This window comes from Callorhinus ursinus, unplaced genomic scaffold, assembly GCF_003265705.2.
Source record: "Callorhinus ursinus isolate GAN/ISIS: 27379988/994484 unplaced genomic scaffold, GSC_fseal_2.0 scaffold24, whole genome shotgun sequence".
Classification (NCBI taxonomy): Eukaryota; Metazoa; Chordata; class Mammalia; order Carnivora; family Otariidae; genus Callorhinus; species Callorhinus ursinus.
In genome coordinates, this window is record NW_027397086.1 from 26,692,678 (window position 1) to 26,714,996 (window position 22,319).

A 22,319-nucleotide genomic window follows, 5' to 3' on the forward strand; every position below is an offset into this window, starting at 1 on the left:
CTTCTCTAGTCTCCAGAACTGGGAGACAGTCAACTTCTGTACAAGCCCCCGGTTTGTGGTTCTTTGTTATGACAGCCAAGCAGATGGGTACACCTGGCCTTTCACCGCCAGTGCCTCCTTCAGGCTGCCACACGCTCTCATTTTCCAGACGAGCACGTGTGGTCGTCCTCAGTGGCTGGCTGCTCATCTCTCCCCTGTTCAGTTCACCCTTCACAATGCCAGAGTCATCTTTTTAGAATAGAATCCTGATTCAGTCACTCTTGTGTGCTCAGTCACTCTTTCTGTGTCCTATAGAAACCAAACGTCTTGGCCAAACATTCAAACTCCCATTGATCTGGTTCCTTCCATTTCACTTTGGTATTTTACTCAGGTACTTCAGCCACATTGCACCAGGTGCTGCCATCCCCACCTTCTCCCTTTCCCACTTCTGTGGTTACGGTACTTGTCCCCCTTGTCTTTGTCAGGATCAAACAGTAGTACTTCTTGCAAAGAAAAGTCTTCTTCCATTTGTCTCCAGCAAGAATTCTAGGAATTCCCAACCACTTCTCAATTCTCTGAATTCTTATAGCTCTTAGCCTTTACCTTTCTGATGACATCTTGCCTTTTCCATCATGTGTTATAATTAATTACAACTTCCTGATGCCTCAAGTCACTCAGCGGTCAGTAAGCTTTCCGAGTAGGGACCATCCCTGAATGCCCTCAATGCTCTACATGTTGAAGAAACACGATTGGATAAGTGATGCCCTGTAAGGAATGACTGAATAAACGTTGCACTTTCTTCAGTGTCTAGGGAATGGTCAGACATTTCTTCACTTCATCTAATACCTTGCTCTCCTGCAACCTCCCTGTTCTGGCCACAGTGGCCTTTTTCAAGTTCACCTATTTGATATGCTCCTCCTGCCCCAGTGCCTTTGCACACGTCGTTCCTTCTTCCCAGAACTCTCATCCCTGCCCAAAACATCTGGTTAATTTCTTCTTCTCCTTGATATTTCAGCTCAGTCATCGCTTCCCCAATTAAGGTTTAGTTCATCTTTCTGACTGGATCAAATTCCCATTGTGTGAACTCCCTTGGCACCACAAATCCCTATTGTGTTACCTCTTACCTGCAACACTGACCGCACACGCCCCTTTAACATTTCTGGACATGATAATTTGGTTAATGTCCATCTTCCCTGCAAAACTGTAAGCTCCATGAGGACAGAGACAGCTGGAAGAGAATCTGCTTTAGATCACCACTGTATGCCTCTCATATCGTAGATGTTCAATAAATATCTGTGGAGAAAACAAATGAATAGTTGAGTGTATCTGCATGTACGTATATGTAAACAGTCTATTAAAATTTTCCAGGCAAGCCTAAGGTAGGCAATAGTTATAACATCTATCATTTGGTACCTAGTACCTAGTACTACGTGCTAGGCACGGGGCCTAATCCTTTACTGTGTGCTCTCTCCTTATCCTCGTTACCCTCATGCTATCCTCATTTTCAGGAAAATGATGCTATGAGTTAGCAGTTGTCCCTGTTTTACAGATGAGCATGATTCAAATAAATAATTCTGCCCAAGATCACAGAGTTGTTAAATAGCAAACCGATGATTGAATACCAGTGCTCATATTAAACACCATGCCAGAATTACAAAAGAATATCAAACATATTATTCTTGATCCTTTTTGAATACACATGATAAACATAGAAGACTGACCAAATAGCACTACATCCTTCCAGTCATACTGTTTATTAAATTGTGGATTTCTCAATAGCAAAACGATATATTTCTCAAGGGGCTGTATCTTGTTTACCACAGAAGACCCATCAGCTGATACAGGGCCTGGCACACAGTAGGTGTTCGGTATATATTTGAACTTGAAACAAAGTTTGTCACATCCAAGAAAAACAAAACACATATAGCCAGAGCCAAACATCTGCTTTGGAGAAAGCAAATAAAGGAGTAAGAAAGGGATAAGAAAGAAGATAGGGTACAAAAGGTATTGAGCACCTACTGTACACCGGCATGCCATTTTAGATGGCTTTTTTATTATTTGAGATGTTCTCTCACTTAAACCTAAAATAACACTATGACGCCATTATATTATTCCTGCTTTGCAGATAAAAAATCTGATGCTCAGTTTTAAACTCAGGGCTATGTGGTTCCACAGTCTATAGGATGGCTAACCTCAACACAGATTGACAACATCACAGATAGGTGAGGGTTTCCAGGTCAAGGTCACCAACCCCCTGCCTGGGAAGCTCCCAGAATGACTGTGTGATAGTGCTCAGAAACCCATTCTCCTGACTAACTTGAAAGATGAGGCCTTACATGAGCCACAGGACTCATCACTTCCATTTTTGTTGATTTTATTTTCTGTTGGCAGTTATTTTTGCACATGACTATTTCATAGTTCTTTGAACTGAAAACTCTTGAGGAAAAAAATAATGACTTGCTGAAATGGAAGTGCCATCCGGCTCCTGATTTCTTCCGGAACAATCAGTCAACCCTTTTAATTTACTTACTGCAGTGAATGTCCGAAGGTCCAGATCCCTCCACAGTGATAAACAGAAAGAATAACAGTGAAAATGAGTAGGAATAACAACCAGAGAAAATTGAATCAATGGCATTGAGCCCCATAATAATGCTGAACTACAAAGTTTATGAAATGTGGAGCAATGGGGAACTCAATTTCACATTGACTAAAACTTAAGATCCAGTGTGATGTTGCATCCTCTGCAGGGCCTGGGGGTGGAATATGGGGTGGGGGGCGCATGAGATTCATGTTTAACAAAAAGAACAAATCCGGTTTAAGCAAAGAGGAAAGAGTAAGACAGCAGAAGGACCACCATCGCTCTCAAAACATGCAAAAGGCTTCTCTGGGCACCTTACAGCCGTTCCAAACGTGGTCCGCAGGATGGCCACCAGTCTCCGGTTCAAAAAAGATGAAGACCAGCCACAAGATGATGGATTCCAAGTATTAGGGCAACCAAGGCTATATTCTTGGGAACTGTGTTTTCTTGAAAGATGCCCCGAATTCAGCATTGTGTACATTCCTCAGGAATATGTTACCACCTGATCGTGTGAGAAATTCTGTGTGATATCTGGGTGGTCTCTTACAAAGACCCTGAACCCCATGTCTTGAAAAAGGTCAGTGACCACTCTACCGGAAGGATGTCAATCCTGGCAGAGAATTTAGGAAATACGTATAAGATCGACGCTTTAATGTATTACCTCATTTAGTTCTTGCACTAGGCCCGCGGGTAAGAAGCATGAAGAGCCCGTGACTGCAGTTCGCTCAGTCATTCTGTACATATTAAGCACGTACCCGTCAGGCACTGTGCTGGGGATACTGCCCCTTTGGAGTTTACTAAGGAAAAGTGAGGAAGTGAGAAGATAAAATATTAGCAAGGGAACTAGGGAGAAAAGAAGGAAGGAGGGCGGAGCAGCCCGGCAGCCTGTCCCTCTCCTGGGGGGATCTATCTCCCCAACCTCCACCCCGCTCCACTCTCTCCTACCTTCTCCCCGTCCCTCCCCGCGCAGCTCCCTGCTTCTTTGGTTCCATGAGGTGGGGGGGGGGGGCGGACCGCGAGCCCTCCAAGCCTCCGCCCCCGCCGCGCAACCGGCTTGAACCCGCCCGCGCCCACCGCCCTTGGGAGCCGTGCTGCGTCCACAATGGGGAATGAAGCCAGTTACCCGGAAGAGGTGTGCTCCCACTTCAACCCCGATGAAATTAAAAGGCTAGGCAAGAGGTTTAAGAAGCTGGACTTGGACTGTTCGGGCTCTCTGAGTGTGGAAGAGTTCATGTCCCTGCCCGAGCTGCAGCAGAACCCGTTGGTGCAGCGAGTGATCGACATCTTCGACACCGACGGCAACGGAGAAGTGGACTTCAGGGAGTTCATCCTGGGAGCCTCCCAGTTCAGCGTCAGGGGGGACGAGGAGCAGAAGTTGAAGTTCGCCTTCAGCATCTACGACATTGATAAAGACGGCTACATTTCCAACGGGGAGCTCTTCCAGGTGTTGAAGCTGATGGTGGGCAACAACCTGAAGGACTGGCAGTTACAGCAGCTCGTGGACAAAACCATCATCATCCTGGATCAGGATGGAGACGGGAAAATATCCTTCGAGGAGTTCAGCGCTGCGGTCGGAGGCCTGGAGGTCCACAAGAAGTTGGTGGTGACTGTGTGAGCTTTTAAGAACATCACCCACCAACTCTTACTTCCCTTTCTGTTTCTTTTAAGATCAGCTCAAGGCAGCCTAGCAGCTGTCTCTGACTTACTTGGAAGTGTTTCTCTTTGTGAAGCCACATTTTTCTAACACGAACCTCATGACCAACTCTGTGTTGTTAATTCTTTTTCTCTCAATGATTCAGGGTAACACCCTGATTGGGGGAGACCAAGATGAAGGAGAATGGTGGGGAAAGAAAATCAAAAGGCCTTTCTAAACATCCTTTTCTGTGTTTCGATTCAGAAACCAAACTATAAAGAGTCAAGAAGAACTTTAAAAATCCAAAAATAAGAAAATATACATATCTTTGCCTTTATTCTCATAGTTTTATAGATGGGAGGAAATTGCACAATTTAAGTCAGGTGTTAGGTGAACTCTTTTCATTTACTTGTATCCAGGTTCTCTTGACAGATTATTAACTCCCTCTTACGGCAAGAGAAACAGATCTATTCCTCTTGGCTGAGCAACTTTCAGTCAGCTCTCTCTGGGCAGTGAAGGCCCATCTTTCCCGTTCCTAGGCTGCAGCCTGCTCCCCATCTTGCATCCGTAAATCCCCGAGCCCATCTGGGGGGCTCCTCCTGTCTTGTCATTCCAGATCCTGACCAGGAACTGGTCTCAGGGCTCTTACAAGAAATGCTAAGCCTGGACTAAGTGCCCAGCCCAACTCTCAGCCTTAGTGGCAGTTTTTCAGGGTGGGCTACCCATCCTGATATGAAGTTCCGTTAAGATTGCTTCCAGCCAAACAGGGCAGGGCTTCCCAGAAAGCTCTCACCTCCAAAACCCAGCCCTTCCATCACCCCCAGTTAGAGGGAAAGGGACAGATTCAGAGTCGTTCTTCCTACAGGACAAAGGCAGAGATGGGCAACTATGTCTCTGCAGCAGGGGGAAATGCCGTCTGCACTAGCTAAACTCAGTTTTAAACATCAGACCGGGGGCCTGGCAGGGAAGCTGAGAGCTCTTTCACCCCAGGAAGCCTTTTCTCTAATGGAACATTCAGCCCAGAATTCCTCACATGCTAACACCTGCAGCCAAGGTGTGTACTGGAGCCTAGTCACACTGGGCGAGGGCAATGTGTGTGCATCTCTTCCTGGCTCCATGTTTAGTGATGTCATGTTGATAGATTGAAATTGTCCATGGGAGGGACGCCTGGGTGGCTTAGTTGGTTTAAGTGTCTGCCTTCGGCTCAGGTCATGATCCCAGGGTCCTGGGATGGAGCCCCGCATCGGGCTCCTTGCTCAGCAGGGAGGCTCCTTCTCCTTCTGCCTGCTGCTCCCCCTGCTTGTGCTCTCGCTCTCTGACAAATAAAATCTTAAAAAAAAAAGAAAGAGATTGGCCATGGTGGAACTGGCACATCGTGGAAAGGAGCAAAACCTTTTCCTGTTGTCTGGTTTGGAGAACCCGTGTACCAGTAAGTATACCACTGCCTATACTCCAGATGTTACCAGCTCTCCGAAGCCCCACGTACCGTCAGTCCTCAGAAAACCAGCTGCCCTTGGCCCCAGCCCTTGCCACTTCACACCAGCCCTCTTCCTTATGGTGGACCACTGCTGAAGGCTCCCCAAACACCAGGACAATGAAACCTACTTCCCTACACAGGACCAAACTCAGGTGGTTTTTCTCAGGAAGAGGAAGATCCGTTTGAAAGATATTATTATCCTTCTATTTTGAAGAAGCCAGTCGCTAGTCTTAAAAAAACAAAAGTAGGAAAAATAAGTCCACACATTAAATTACTGTCAGGGCACTCATCTACCAAGGCTCCCTGCCATACTTTTTATTTAGTAGATTATTAAGGAACCACAAAAAAATAGGAATCTCTGTCCCTTTAAATCCTGTGCAGTCCCCAAAAATGTATTAATAATAAATGGTCCCAAACCTGTAGTGATATGAGTCATAGCCCCATTGCAGGATAACATCGTTGAAAGATTCAGACACACCCGGGTTTGGAGTGTGTCTTTACACACTCCAGCTCCAATTTACAACTGGGTTCTTAGGAGTCATTTATTAGCTGTGTGAGCATGAGCAAGTTACTTAACCTCACAGTATCAGTTCTCCTAATTAAAACAAGGAGCCATTGTGCGGTTATTTTGGGGATTCAAAAATATAAAACATTTAAGAGGTAGCTGGCTGGCTGGCTGGCTTGGTTGGCAGAGCATGCAGCTTAGCTACACCACTCTAAAATTAACTGGATGTTTGTGTAATCCTAATCCAGAAAAGAAACAGTGTCATAGTCCTCCCCACCCCCTCATTTGCAGAAGGAACAATAGACTTCTTGATTAGAGAAAGTTTAAAAGAAAGACTCTTGGGCAGCCTGGGTGGGTCAGTCAGTTAAGCATCTGCCTTCGGCTCATGATCCTGGGGTCCTGGGATCAAGTCCCGCATCAGGCTCCTTGCAGCGGGGAGCCTCCTGTTCCCCCGGCTTGTGCTCTCTCTCTCTGACAAATAAATCTTTAAAAGTCTTTTTAAAAAAATAAATAAAAGAAACACTCTCATTCTAGCCCAACCTATTTGACTTTGTGGAGGAAACTGTGCAAGAGGAAAGCGAGCATGTGTAGTGCTGGCCGAGAAGGCCTCCCAGAGACATTTTTTGTATACCCTGCAATGTACACATTAAAATATGGAAATTTAAAAAATACGACCAAGGGTTTGAAACATGTTGGATTGCATGTTTAAATTTAACAAGAGGAGGAAAAATATTTCAGCTTCTGGAATGGCTGGAAATAACAAATTAATTGCTTGATCAATCTACTTAACGTAGTTACCCAGAGCTTTATGGCAATGACCTTGAACTGAGAGCCTGTTTCCAGTTTCAGCAACTGGAAAGATCTGACTGTATGGATATTTGGGAAGAAAGATCACATTTACTTCCAAGTTAGAATGCTCTGATTTTTCTGTTAGTTGCTGGTTGCCAACAAATGTAGTTCTGTACAACTCCTTGGGTGATGATGGTAGTTAATGTTTATTGAACCACTGTTCCAGATTCTGTTGAAGTTGTTACAGCATTTAATCGTAATAACACTGTGAAGTAGGTGCCATCATTCAGTTTAATACATGATGCTATAGAGAGATCTAGAATCTTCTCTAAGATCTCCCAGCTGGTAAGTGGCAAAGGAAGAACTTGAACCAGGCCTCTTCTTTTTTTTCTTAAGATTTATTCATTTGGGAGAGAGTGTGCACCCAGTGTGGGGAGGGGCAGAGGGATAGAATCTTCAAGCAGATCCCCCCCACCAAGTGCAGAGCCTGTGGGGCTTGATCCCACTACCCATGAGATCACTACTGGAGCTGAAACCAACAGCCAGATGCTTAACTGTGACTGAGCCACCCAGGTGCCCCTGAACCAGGCTTTCTGACCCCAGATGCTGAGCTCACTGCATTACCTCTTATTTTTATGGTTCCTATATTTACCTGCTTCAAAATATTTCTGATGGTTTTATTAATATAATCAAATCAAACCTCAGTTTCCAGAAAACAGGTGAATTATGTGTCAGGGAGCAAGCAGCCCCTACCTCTTTGGTTCTACATATTGCAAAAAAAAAAAAAAACAGTTAAGCAAGGCAGTCTTAAGTCACCTTCCACCTTCATCTCATTTTGAAAAATAAGTGACAGTATTTAGATTAAACTGATAACAGCAACCAATACAGTTCCAGGCTGTAGAGATCAGTAACAGTATGTTGTTAGGAATCCTATTAATATTAATGGATTGTATCTGCTCTCTATGTTGCAACCCCAAACCACTAGACACTTCTTTTTTTTGAAACATAGGAGAAAATATGGCTGCAGCACTGTTGGTTTATCCTCTAAGTCTATCATGCTTTAGAGGTGTTCTCAGGGAAAAACCTCTCAGGAAATTTTTTTTTTGCTTAGTTACAAACTCTGTTCTTCACTCATGCTGTTGATTCCCTTTGTTAGCATGTAGGAGGTCATTGATCTGGCTACTGTGTTTTACCTATTTTGCTTGCCTTGAAAAGGGAAAGGCTTGGGTGTTTTTAAAGACAAGGTGGCCACCGTAATAGGCCCCTAGACTGAGAATCAGAACTGGACCCCCCTCCTTTCATATTGGCTACCGTAGCTATCCCCAAGGCTGGTGACTGTGTGACTAGCAGCAAATCATGTGTCCGCTTTAAAGGCATTAGCTGATTCACAGTGAAAACCCACAACACTGAAGGGACACTAGCAGCAAGACAGCTGTGTACATTAAAAGATACAGTCTGACAGCTCATAGGCTTACTCTGACCCACCGGTACATTTTTTGTTGTTGTTAGTTTTACATGATGTTTGTGCTCACAATTTTTTTATTTGCCAATATTTTTAAAATCTGAAGATCTTAAATCAAAATCAAAATGAGCATAAAGGAGTGCATGCTACCCCAAGATGAGAGTGCCCTTTTATTGGCTAAGGTACCTCTGAAGCATGGGGCTAAAATGGAAAGGCTCAACGAAGAGAAAATAACGTGCTCCACTCTTTAGTACAAACATTCGAGATGCCTAAAATGTTCATTATTTTTCAAAAATAAAGCTACTGGTCATAAAACACTTATCCCAACAACGTATATTTTCTAACAGCTGAAACAATACACAGGTTTACCATAGTCAAAACAAATACAGCCATATAAAATTTCAAACTTCCACATCATAAAATCTAACAAAAGCTAATGGTAAAGCTTAAAATTAGAGAAACAGAAATAGCATGTAGGAAAGAGGTTAATAGCTTTTTTTTTTCAATAAAAAGCCTCACCTTGTTTGAAATGCATAATTGGCAAAGGATGTAAATATATGACTCATACAAAAGGAGATGGGAAAAACAAACATCAAAAAATAGCCTCTCTAAGTAAATACAAATCAAAATGTTTAAAACCAGGAAAATGGGGCTCCTGGGTGGCTCAGTCATTAAGCGTCTGCCTTCGGCTCAGGTCATGATCCCAGGGTCCTGGGATCGAGCCCTGCGTCTGGCTCCCTGCTCCGCGTCTGGCTCCCTGCTCCGTGGGAAGCCTGCTTCTCCCTCTCCCATTCCCCCTGCTTGTGTTCCCTCTCTCGCTGTGTCGCTCTCTGTCAAATAAATAAAATCTTTAAAAAAAAATAAAACCAGGAAAGTAATTACATGTAAAACAGGCTTACAAGGATGTGAGCACTCTGTGCATTGGGGTAACACCAGGAACAGCATTCACACTTTGTGAAAGCTGCTCCATACATCACGAGGCATCAAAACAGTTACATCATCTGACCTGTTAATCCCACCCACGGCATATATATATATATATATATATATATATATATATATATATATATATCTATCTCTGGGAAGCAAAACTAACTTTTTAAATGCTGTACACAAAAGATTTTTTGTTCCAGCAATATTTATCACATGTAAATAATAAATAATATTAAAAAAAATTAAACACCTGACAGTTTGAGATTAGTTAGGTCAATTATGGTAAATAATAGGCGATAATATAAAGCCATTAAAATTAATAAAGTCACTGTAAACGCACACATTTTTAGAAAATAATGGTTTTTTAAAAAGCATAGTTATATGTTATGTTTACATAACTCTGGAAAATACATATGCATATGGTTCATATGCAGTTCAGGAGAGAAAAATGGAAGAACAAAGTATTTTGTAGGGACACCTGGCTGGCTCAGTCAGTTAAAGCCTATGACTCTTGATCTCGGGGTTGTGAATTTGAGCCCCACATTGGGTGAAGACAATTAAAAATAAGATATTTTTTAAAAAAGAAAGTATTTGTATAAGAAAAGGATTATGATTAATCATCTCCAAGTTTTAGAAATATTTTTCTGAGTTGCTTTAATAATAAATTAAAATTTCTGAAAGACCACACAATGGAACTGATGTAGCAAATTGAGCACCAGGTCCAAGGCTAAAACATGGTCCCTGAAGCCGAGAAGGAGCAAGGGTTTGGGGAACGCAAAGAACAGAGGGGCAGCCTTTCCGCAGCAGCATGGGCAGTGCCGTGTTGCTGGAGCCATGAAGCAGATTCCAGATTAAAGAAGACAGAGGTACGCCAGCCCCAGGGCCTGGGAAGTGATGGAACATTCCCACAGACATCGACTGCTGTCCATCTAGATTATTTTGCTCATCCAAAATGTGTGAGCACTGTTAACTTCGCTTATGCGTTGTCCTGCTGGATTTTGCAAATCATCTCCCTTTTTGTTTCTTTTAAATATGATCTTTCAGTCTGCCTTCATTGATGAGGAAATTCCAGATCTTCTGAGTGAACATCCTCTTTCTCCCTTTTCATGAGTATTGTTAATTTTTTTAGAAATCCCAAATGATTACCCCTTACTCCCTTACCCTACTGTCCAGCCAGGCAAACGCTATCCCCTGGGAGCTGTCCGTGGTGCCTTGGAGCCCACACCTCCTTCAGGTCTGCCATCTTCTGTCCCTCGCCCACAAAGGGTCATACGTATGGACACAACAATGAATCTGCCAGATTGCTGGAGCTGCTGCTCCTCTGGACAAAGTAGTGGGTGGGGAAAAAACTGTATAAATCAGGTCTTCTAAATTAGAAACAGCATTTGCTTCCTACGCATCCTGCTTCCAAGTATCCAGGAGTCATCCATATTTCAGAAGCTCCATAGCCCTTCTTTTCTTTACCTCTCACTAAAACCATTATTCCTCCCCTACTCCTGTTCTTACTAAAGAAGAAGAAAATTAGTTTGAACACCAGGATTGGGGCTTTACAGACAGACAGGAGATAATGCAAAGTTCAATGCACCAGATCACTAAAATATAAAATGGAAATTTCCTCTGGTTCTTGTAGTTATTTTGCTCTGGGGGAAGCCTACTTTAATAGGTACTGGAAATCTTGAGATTAATTGTAACTAAGTTTCTTGTCAGATATATACTTTATTTAATAACAGGCATTTATTGAGCATCTCCTATACACCAAGCTTTTGGAGGCATGCAAAGAAAGGCAAAGCCTCACTGTGTCAGAGAAATCTTCCTAGAACAGACTCATGCATTCACTTTGGTGTTCTGCATAAGAAATAAAGTCTATCTCAAGATAGGTTCTATTTACCCCTCGGAGCTAGAGGAGCTTAGTCCTTCAAGCAGTCAGTCAGATCAGGTTCTTTGGTTGCAAGCAACAGATGAATTTAAGCAAGAAAAAGGGGAATTATCAAAAGAATAGTGGGGAGCTCAATGTTCTGAAGTAAGGAGGAGAATGACTGATGGTGTCTGAGGAACCGCAGGACTCCAGGGACGGTAGTGGCAGGAAACAGGGCACCGTGTCTGCGAGGCACTGGCATTGGAAATGACTCAGCCTCAACCACTTTCAGTGACAATGTCTCTGCCTCAAATGCAAATTGACTTACCTTGGGTCACACGCTTGGCCTCAGGGGACCAAAGAACCGGGAGTCTGTGATTGGGAGACACACCAAAACATATGAAGGGGGAGAGGGCGGTTCCCCAAGGAAAGGGTCCTAAGCAAATAAAATCAACACAATACACGCCCAACACAAGCCAGCTGAAATTACGGCATTCAATCTCTAACTTTTTATTTTATTAATTGTAAATATATTTCCCCCCAGTTAAGTCCCCAGAGCGATGAACACTGGCATTATGACATCGGGATGGCAAGTTTTCCGAGCTCTCGCTGTTTTCTCATCTATCAATTGAGAATATCTATCTCTGTCTTTCTCCCTCAAGAATTATTCTTTTTTTTTTTTTAAAGATTTTATTTATTTATTTGACAGAGAGAGACACAGTGAGAGAGGGAACACAAGCAGAGGGAGCCGGAGAGGGAGAAGCAGGCTCCCCACTGAACAGGGAGCCCGATGTGGGGCTCGATCCCAGGACTCCGGGGTCATGACCTGAGCCGAAGGCAGACGCTTAACAACTGAGCCACCCAGGCACTCCTCACAGAATTATTCTAGAACTCTCCTGAGATATACAAAAGTGTTTGGGGGGAAAATCTGTATACGTTTACATTATACAAAAAAGATTGTAGCTTTCATATGGTTTCATCCATTCATTCAAAAATATTAATTGAACACCTAGTAAATGCTGGCACTGTTCTAGGCAATCAAGGTCCACTCTGAACAAAAATGGCAAAACCCCTGGCCTCTTGGAGCTTACATTCTACGTGAGAGGGGAAATAGGCAATACACTCATATATATTATGTCAGGAGAAAAATAAAACAGAGTAAGGGGCACACGTTGTGTCTGGGAAAGGAAGGGGAGGGGGACAGCTTTTGCCTTTTTAACCACATGCTTAGGGTAGACTTTACTGATAAATGACATTTGAGTAGAGACTCGCGGAAAATGAGGGGAAGGAACAGTATTGATGGCTGACAGAAGAGTTACAGGCAGAGAGAACAGAAAATGAAGACCCTCAACTGCTCCATAGACTTAAAGGGGCAAGGAGAAGCCCAAGTAGCTGAGCAGAGTGAAGTTAGGAAGTGTGGGACTAAATCATGGAAGGTCATGTAGGCCATCGTAAGGACTCTGACGTTTACTCTAGATGAGACGGAAAACTATTCCCGGGCATTGAATGACATGTTATGTTGAGGGAGCCAAGATGGATGCGTGCAGAAGACAGGCTGAGGGGGTCAGGGAACCAAAGAGAAGGCTATTTCAATAGTCTAGGTGAGCGATGATGGTGGCATAGACCAGAGTGGTTGGTGGAGGTGGTGGGAAGTCATCAGATTCTGGGTATACTTTGAAGGTGGGGTCCGCCATATCTGCAGACACACTATGTGTATGCTAAAGAAAGAGCAGTTAAAGATGACTCTAAGGTTTTTGGCCTGAGCAATAGCAAGGACAGAGATTCTCTGATGAGAAAGACTGTGTGAAGAGCAGTTTTCAATGGGGAAAATTAGTTTATTTTAGTGTGTTAAGTTTGGGATGTCTGTTAGATATCCAGGTAGAGAGACTGAATAGGAAGTTGGGGAAGATACAAATTTAGAAGTCATTGGCAGAAAGGTAGCATTTAAAAGCATTAAAGTCATGAATCTGGATAAGAAAGTGCTAAAGAATCAAAGGCATGCCAATATTTGTGATCGGAAAGATGAGGAGGAACCAGTAAACAAGACTGAAGTAGAACAAAGAGAGAGGTATCCCAGAAACAGTGAAGAAAATATATCAAAGAGGATGAAATAATCCTCCTGATTATGTATCGAACCTGATACATGAATAAGGTGAAAAATGACTGTTGGACATGGCAATGTGGAGGTCTTTGTGATGGCTTTGACAGGAGTTGTCTAGGTTATAGACCAAAAGTGAATAGGGACAGAGGAATTGAAAACAAGTATAACCAACTCCAGGACCAGAGAAGGTATATAGTTGAGGTGTGTGGAGAGATGTGCATTGGGGGCTGGGGAGGCTTAGCTCTTCAGACTCAGTAACATCTAAGGCATGATGCATACTCGAACTGCTTTTCTTGCTGGAGGTTTCAGAATTAGTCAGTTATCTCACCAGCTGTCAGATGTTTCAAATGTCCACATCTGAGCAAGATGCAAAGCACGGTTTAGGCAGCAACGAAATTGGTGGTCTTGGCCTCTATTTGTCACTGGGAGCGCTCATGATCTGGGCAGAGACCGCTCAGAACATTTGCCAGAACAGGCATCTCCCTTTATCTGAATCTAGTCCGTTCCTGGAAATACATTAGCTAGTGAATTTCCAGATGGTAGAAGTCCTTTCCATTGTTTTAAATGGGGAAAAAAAGAAACCACTAAAGCATTCCCACCTCATCTAAAAATCCCAACGAGTTTCTTCAAATATCACTAAAACACTCCTAGACACATGAGGCTCCTGGGTGACTGAGTCAGTTAAGTGTCTACCTTCGGCTCAGGTCTTGATCCTGGGATCCAGGTGGCAAGGAGTACCTATAAATGGGATTCACTTGAAAGGCAGTGCAGGCTTTAGCATCAGACAGTCCTGGATCCACAGCCTGGCTTCCCCATTTATTAGCTTGTAAGATCTTGGGAAGGTGGCTAATCTCTATGAGAGTCAGTTTCCTTGAATGTGAAATGGGGACAATAATACTTAAAGGGTTATTAAAAGATCATAATATGCATAATGATGCCTGGCACACATATTAGATGACCAATTTAAAAGAAACAGTAACTATATCTATTAATCTATTAGTATGTGGGTGTAAACAACAGAAATTTAAAGAAAAAAAAAGAGGGGGTGCCTGGGTGGCTCAGTCGGTTAAGTGTCCAACCCTTGGTTTCGGCTCAGGTCATGATCTCAGGGTTGTGAGATCAAGCCCCACATCAGGCTCAGCTCAGAGTCTGCTCAAGATTCTCCCTCTCCCCTCTGCACCCCCCCCCGCTCATGCTCGTGCACACTCTCTCTCTCTCTCTGTCAAATTAATTAATTAATTAATTAATTAATTAAATCTAAAATAAACTGAATCCAGCCTATTTGTTACTGAGGTAAGGAGAGGAAAATTAGATTAGTTATTGTCATGCACAAAAAAAAACAGGGGGAAGCCATGTGTTTAAAAGGCAAGATGTTTCATTGTAAGTTACATTTTTCTCCCTCATCTTGGCAGCACCTTATAAGAAAGCAGTGCCAGTCTATTAAGGGTTTTGCTGACTGTTTGATGATGTTAAGTCAAAAATGAATTCCCCCATTTTGTTCTTCATCCATAGCAGTAATAACTCATTAAATCCTTATATAATAGCCATATCCTGTACACATTACACCAGGTCCAGCCCAAGGGCTATTTTCAGACATATTTGTAATCTGCTTTCTGGAGCTCCGCGTTATACGGTTGGTCGCCACTTGTCCTAGGAGAAGCCCTAGTACTTGCGTAGCTCTCGGGGCCCGATGCACCTCTTGCCTTTCCTAGACCAGCATTCCTTATTCCTTAGGGCTGGGCTTCTGCCTCATTCTCAGGTGATCGGCCTAGTTCTCCTGCCTTGTGCTTAGTTGCCTAGACCAGGCCATGCTCTGTGTCCCTGCTCACCTCCAGGCATTAGTTCTCCAGGGATGCTAGCAGCCATCACTGATACGGAGCCACTGCTGGAGGTACCGTCATGGGGCAAAAGAGGTTTCATGGCCAGACCCCACCGGAGTCTGTAACCCCCAAGTTCTGCCTCTGAACGCCGCCCCCACATGGACGTCCTGGCACACCCGGGAGGCGGACCCGTGCCTGAACCATGTCTGGCTAGCTGTTTCTTCAGGATTCAGGTAGGGAGAATGAAAGAGAAAGGAAGATCCCTTCAAGAGAACGGGGGACACTGACACCAGTCAAGGGGGGTGATTAAGAGTATAGGCTCTGGAGCCAGACTCCCTGGGTCTATAGCCCAGCTCTAACCTTTGCTAGTTGCGTGACCTGGGACAAGTTGCTAAGCTATTCTGTTCCTAAGTTTCCTCACCTATAAAATGGAAGTGATGACAGTACCTACCTCATAGGTTGTTATGAACAGTAAGCAAGTTGCTACAGTGCTAAAGTGCTCAGAGCTATGCCTTCCACATATTAAGTGCTAAACAATTACTGATGATGATGATGATGATGACCAAAAACCCTGAGCAGAGGGATGACATCGGGCTCCTCAGCACTGGTGTCCACGGGCTTGTTTAGTGTAGCCCTGTTTCTCCCTCACGGCACATGCCTCCTGCACCAGACCTACCCCTCAGCCACCATGGTCTGCTTCACAACCCCCTACATCACTGTGCCAGATGTCACTTCTTTCCCTCTGTTTCGACAACCTTCAGAGTGCTTACTTTCCCACCCACGCCTCCACATTCTACCTCTCTTATGAACCAACTTCTCCACAAAACTGCGATGACACGGATCAGTGTCTGTATCATGGCGTATGAATGTTTGCTTCCTCCCTAGACTCAGGTTGATTAAAGGCAGGGCCATAACCCTCCTATCTTCATCCCATGGTACCTCAAAGAGTGCCTGAAGTAGTGTGTCCAAAGTCTTTCTTTCTGCAGGATTGACTCTTGTCATTGATGTCCGTGACTGAATAATGCCCATTTCACAGAGAATTCGTAAGGATTCTCTTAGATCTCATATGTAAATTACATAGTGAAGTACCTGCCACATACAGTTGTTTTAACTATAGTTGCTTTAAATGCTGCTGGCTTTTGGGGGGGAGAGGGGGTTAGGGAGGGGGAGAGGGAGAGAGAGAATCCCCACGCAGACTCCACGCCCAGCACAGAGCCTGATGTGGGACTCAATCTCACGACCCTGAGATCATGACCTGAGCCGAAATCAGGAGTCATGCACTTAGCTGACTGAGCCACCCAGGTGCCCCAGCTGCTGTTTTGTTGTACAGCAGAAAGAGCCCAGGCTTCACAGCTAAACAAACATGGGCTTACAGACCAGCTTGGTCACTTAAAAGCTGCACAGACTTTAGTTTCTTCAACTGTAAGTTGTGGTTTTAATACCTATCTCAGTGCAAAAAGGTTAAGGAATCAATAAATATTAGGTCCCTTTTTTTTTTCCTCCTCTCTGGCTGTCTAATTTTGTGACATGCCTGAATTTACTTCACTTCCCTGGTCCCAGGTTCCTCGTCTGTAAAATGAGAACACTGAAGTAGATGATCTCCATGTTCCTGCCAGATCTAAATGTCAAAATTACTGAAACTCATCATCCCTTCCCCTTAAACCTACTCATTCTGTGTCCCTGAGAAAGGTTCTTTCCTTGATAACTAGTCAGTGCTTCAGGATGTTAAATTGTTTCAACCTTGGTCTCTATCTCTTAGTCTCCCTCTAGAGCCTGTAGGGCGGTCCAGACCCCGGGACCCTTCATGCAAGAGGACTGTAAGTGCGTGGCTCCCCAGGAAGCGTGCTGCGCGGCGGCCCTCCGCCCTGGCTGGGCCCCTCTCACAACGCAGTCCAGTGAAGCCTGCCAAGCCCCCAGGGGAGGGCTGGGGAGGGGTAGTCTCCAGCTCTCCTGCGATCCAGGGGAAAAAAGTATCTGCATCTAAAAACAACCGTGGGGCCAGGCGGAGCCTCGCATTCACGGCCTTTCCTTCCCTGTTCTGCCACAGACTTTGCAAATGGGCATCAAACACTTCTCTGGACTCTTTGTGCTGCTGTGCATCGGCTTTGGTCTGTCCATCTTGACAGCCGTTGGGGAGCACATGGTGTACAGGCTGCTGCTGCCGCGGATCAAGAGCAAATCCAGGCTGCAGTACTGGCTCCACACCAGCCAGGTGAGTGCGTGGACCCCCTGCTCCAGTGTGAACTGTCCGAATTGCCACGGATGCCCCGCAGAGTGCAGAGCCCCACGTCAGACAGGTGCCAGGTTCCCAGGAGAACCGCGGTGGCGTAGACAACTCCCTGTAGTCGATGGAGTTCCCTCTATCCCATTAATGCACTTTCCCCTTAGATTAGCCTGTCCCGTGACGCCCCCGCCTTGCTTCCAGCCCCTCACTGTTGCTCACACGGAAGCGATGGGAGTTGTCTTTCACCTGGTTTCGCTTAGTAGTGACAACCTGCAGAGATGGTGTGCCAGAGTTACTTCCTACAGACTCTCTCCTAGCCAAAACGGAAGCTCATTCAATGAGCTTGAAGTCCCTACTTGCCTGCCGATGAACCCAGCGGCCCCTGTTCCGTCCGCATTTTCAGTGGCCCCGAGGTGGGGAGCCGGCGGGGGCGCAGGCCGAGCCGCACAGGATGGGCGTTCTGTGCCCGGATGCGGGCGCGCTCCGGCCCAGGGACCACGGAGACAGGCCGAGCCGCACGCTCCCTCGCACCGCTCGGCCTGACAGCAGGGGCCGCCGAGAGCCCGCGGAGAGCAGAAGGGGCTGTGGCGGCTGTGGCACCTGCCGCCCGGGAGGCGGAGGCGGCCGGGGCCAGCCTGATCTCCCACACGGCCGCTCCCTCCTGCCTCCCCGGTGGCCGCGCGCCGGGCTCGTGAGGCCGCCCCTGCCGCCGCCGCTGCCCTGCTCGTCGGTGACAGCGACCCTTTTTTACTAGCTAGGTCACTGCCCTTGGTTCGGTCACATGGGACCCTGTTCTTCCTGCTTCGTCCTGGAAAGCATCTGGAGCTCCGCAGACAGGTGGCCTCCGTCGGGTGCTCACGTGACTAGCGGAATTCTCCGGGTTCTTCCCTTTTCGTTTTGGCTGCAAAGACGTTTTTGACTCACCTTTAGAAACAATTCTGCAAGGCCCTTTGCCACACACTAGTTGGGACGACTCTTCTTTATATCACGTACCTTTTTACGACCCAGAGCATTTCTAAAGTTTCCTTCGAATTACTTTTTTTCCCCTCTAGATAGAATAATAGCTGAGAATTAAAATTTGGTTCTCTTGAGATTTAGGGCTGAAGGTTGATCTGTTTTCAGGCATCCCTGGAAATTTGTTGAAGGAGGCCCAGATTTGTAACAGTGAGATACACTATTAAACTCAGGTGGTACTTGGTCCCCAGCCTGTGTGTTTCTAATGATCTGTACGTGTGAATCTGTTCTTTTCGCCAGAGATTACACAGAGCACTAAACACATCGCTTGTAGAGGAAAAGCAGCAGCGTTTCAAGACTAAACGTGTGGGAAGGAGGTAAGAGGCCAGCGCCAGGTGTCTTTATGTTTGTGAAGGTAAAAGTGGAGAGATGTAACTGGGACTCCCTGCTCAAAGGGGAAATTCTGTATAAATAATTCAGATCAAACCAGGACCAAGTTGTTGGTAACACAAGCAGTGCAAATATATATGGTTTTAAACAGAAATAGAACAGAGAAGAGAAAACATCTGTACCTATACGGACAGGGAAATGCAGGATAGGCCAGGTACGTCCTGGGGAAGGGTGCAGCTGTGGTCTCTAGAGTCACGCGTGCGGACCCTAACCTGTCACGGACCCTTGCCATACGTGGGGCATAGCAAGGTATTTCTCTGACCTCTCTGTGCCTCCATGTCCTCGTTTGTGAAATTGAGATAAAAACAGTACCCACTTCCTTGAGATGCTGTAAGGATTAAACAAGACAATACATGGAAAGCCCCGGAAACAAAGCCATTTTAGCTCTTATTACTGTGCACAGAGTACACGCAAGCCTGAATTCACGAGTCCTGCAGGCCGTTCGCTTCGTGCCGTATTGCCTTTCTGACATGTGTCTGCTCCCCACTCCTTTCCAGCACTCCTAGGAATATTTGAAATATGCAGTGGACGTGTTCTGCTTCATCTATTTCCTGGCATTCTTACTACAAACTCACCAGAAAAGCCTCCCATTGATAGGGAATACCAAGCATTAAATGCCTAGAGGACCCCTTCCCTGCGTGCAGCCCGTGGGTGACTGTGGTGGCTAAAGATGCCGGCAGCGTTCCGTCTGGCTCCTGGCTGGCCTCTGCAACCTGCTCCCTGGGGCGGCCCTCCTCCTTTCTCGTGCCCAGAGGCCTCTGTTCAGGAGCAGCTCTCATCGGTGGCAGATCTTCAGCTCAAAGCTTAAGCTTTCCGGGTAATTTTGAAATCTGCCACTTACACTTCTCACTCATAATAGAGGAGAAGGGAAAAAGGGGTGAAAAGCATCATTTTTTTCATTGTTTATACCTCCTCTGGGACTGCTGCTGGCCCCCTGTCTCCAGTTTGCATCTAGCTTGTCAGCATCGTTTCGGTTCTCTCTGGAAGCCTATCTTTCCAGTCAGTGAGCACCTCCCACCTTCTCAGTCTGTGGTATTCCTGCATCATGTTGCAGCCCTGTCAGTGACAAGCTGGAGACTAATCAGGTCCCAGCTGTTCTATGCCATATTACGTCTGTTTTTTCTGTAATTATTTTTTAACACGCATTTTTAACCAGAGGAACACAAGAAGACATAGCGGTGAAGACAGCGTCTCATGACAAAGCATGTGGTTACCATCCGTAATAGAAACAGGAAGCCCAGGGATCCCATTTCCAACTGTGATGTGGTTCCTAGTCACATCTCTCTCACCTCAGCTGAGAACCAAACGTGTCTTTCACTCAATATGTCCACTTTTCTTGGCAGATTCCCTTCTGTAGCCCCTTATTTTGAGAAGGAGCTAAGGCAGAACATGCCCTCCTGGCTTATGCTGGGCCCACACTTCCTTTGCCACCTCCCTGCAGCCTAGCACCCAGCTGTGACCTTTCAAACGCAGCGAGTGTTTGAGGCCCCACAGCTGTCAGGTCTCTTCTGAAGGCAATAGTGGAGCATTGAATTCCGAGGTTATAGAACTGATCTGTGGAAGCTCATTTTGCTCATTTTTAGTGCCAAACACAGTTCACCTACTGGTCGACTTACACGCTAAGGCTGAGGAAGTTTCAATAGAAAACAGAACGAAACACTGAAGAGGCCTCCAATTAGACACCAGATCTGACATCAGTATCTGTCATATTCTGTTCACAAGTTGGCCCAGAGCCACATGTCGATTACCGGGACCCTTGTTATGCTAGCAACTCGAGTCTGCCATGGAATCCAGCTTCTGCTTCTGTATTCTATTCCCAGATATGTGTACAAAGCTCTGGAGAAAACCAGATTGGTTAGCTCTACTTAACATGATTTCTGTGGTTGCCTGGGTGCCAGGAAAATGTGCAGATCCCCTACTCCCAGGTGCTCCCTATGAATCATTCTGTGGTACTACAGTTAAGTCTGCTGGGTTGAAAACTCTGTCCCCGTTTTTTTGGAAGAGTATCTATGCAAATGGCCACGTCTGCTACAATTCGGCATTCCTCCAGTGTGCTCCATATTTATAGAATGAATAAGACAATAGATAAGTGGGTGAATGCAGATGAGTGTGGCCCTGACAACCAGGGATGGTGGATGTGTGTGCACCTGCTGGAGAATAAAGATTTCTTTGAGCTAAAAAAAAAAAAAGATGAACAAATTCTTAACATGTGGATTTGAGGAAAGGCATAAAGAAGTTCTGGGCCATGATGCAAAAGTAGACATTACTCCTTTTCTATTTAAAGCAGAGGGAAAAAGTGGATATTGCAAGACACTATGCATAGTCTTCGGTTTATTCAACCTGGGATTTCATGTAAGTTTTGGTCTATACTTCACCCCACTGGGTTTCCAATACACCCCCATTTTCCCTGGCCCCAAGATATACAAAAATTGTAACCGGTGTAACACACACAAACAAGATTGTCTTGAAATTTTTCAAACTCAATTGGAAGGGATTTGAAGGAAAAATTAAAGGGAACTGTACAGCTAAAGTAAAATGGTAACTGCCCCCCTGACCCAGGTTTAAAGCCAGCAGAGCTGTAAAGGGGTTCATTGGAGACTCTTACTAAGCCCAGGACACATGAGAGCTAACTTTCATTGTGTTGCCACCCACTCATTATATGCCACTTAAACTATGAGAAATGTAAAGGAACTGCAGGGGAGTTTGGAATGTGTGCTTTAATGGCCTGGGGCATGTATCTTAGTTTTTGCTGTGTGAGAAAATTATCTCAGTAACTTAATTATTTTAAACAACAGCAAGTTAGCAATCTGTGGGTCAGCTGTGCAGTTTGCTGGTCTGGGCCGGACTTGGCTGATCTTGGCTGGATTTGCTCCTATGTCTGTAGCCAGCTTGTGGGGAAGAGGAAAGCAGCTGGTCTGTGGCCTCAGCTGGGTCCACTGGGAAGACTGGGGACTCTCTCCACACTGTTATCATCAGCAGACTAGTGTGGACTCATTCACATTGCAGCAGCAGGGTTCTGAGAGAGACCCTCAGGGGACCTGCATGAGGCTTCTTCAAAGTTTAGGTGTGGAACGGCCACCTGCCATTTCTGCTAGTTTGGCCCAAAAAGTCAGGAAACCAGACTAAATTCCAGGGGGAGGGAAAGCCAGACTTTGTTCCCTTGAATCCTCCTTGATAAAGGTGCGCTGCAAAGTCACATTACCGAGGGACATGGGTGGAAAGGAGGAAGAAACTTTATTAGCCCTCCCTCTGCCCCTCCCCTTCCCCGGAAAGAAAGAGTCCAGAAATAAAGTTTTGATTTAGTGACATGGATGGGAACAGAAACACAAGGACTTAATAGAGTGTTTCTCTGTAGGTTTGCCCTGTGGTGGATTGCAGAAGTGTTCATAACCCTCCACCTCCTCCAACAAGGCTAGAAGAAATCCGCAGCTATGCTGCTTGGGGCTCTAGTCTGTTCTTGTAGCAAGAAACTCTTCTCATTACATCTGACTGTCAGAGTTCCTTTCAGGCACCAAATCCCCTCCTCTTGTGCCTGTCCGGCAGTTAAGTCTTGCTCTCT

General features: G+C 45.4%; 2 protein-coding genes across 5 annotated transcripts in view; both read left to right on the forward strand.

Annotated features, from left to right (window-relative positions):
* Window positions 1-22,319, forward strand: part of GRIN3A (glutamate ionotropic receptor NMDA type subunit 3A) — a 150,901-nt gene that overhangs the window by 123,790 nt on the left and 4,792 nt on the right. For 3 of the 4 annotated variants that reach the window (XM_025888376.2, XM_073876637.1, XM_025888377.2), the window contains 2 exons: window positions 17,180-17,344; window positions 18,611-18,687. In XM_025888376.2, coding sequence (XP_025744161.1) covers window positions 17,180-17,344; window positions 18,611-18,687 — 242 coding nt within the window. Of the gene's footprint in view, window positions 1-15,154; window positions 15,194-17,179; window positions 17,345-18,610; window positions 18,688-22,319 lie in introns of those variants that run through there. The other variant, XM_073876636.1, reaches the window with a different exon arrangement.
* Window positions 3,592-4,320, forward strand: PPP3R2 (protein phosphatase 3 regulatory subunit B, beta). The gene has a single exon (XM_025888380.2). The coding sequence runs from the start codon at window positions 3,660-3,662 to the stop codon at window positions 4,170-4,172; it is 513 nt and encodes a 170-aa protein (XP_025744165.1). The 5' UTR covers window positions 3,592-3,659; the 3' UTR covers window positions 4,173-4,320.

Excerpts from the sequence above, each read along its gene's own strand:
- PPP3R2 (XM_025888380.2), top strand. The coding sequence starts at position 3,660 with ATGGGGAATGAAGCCAGTTACCCGGAAGAGGTGTGCTCCCACTTCAAC.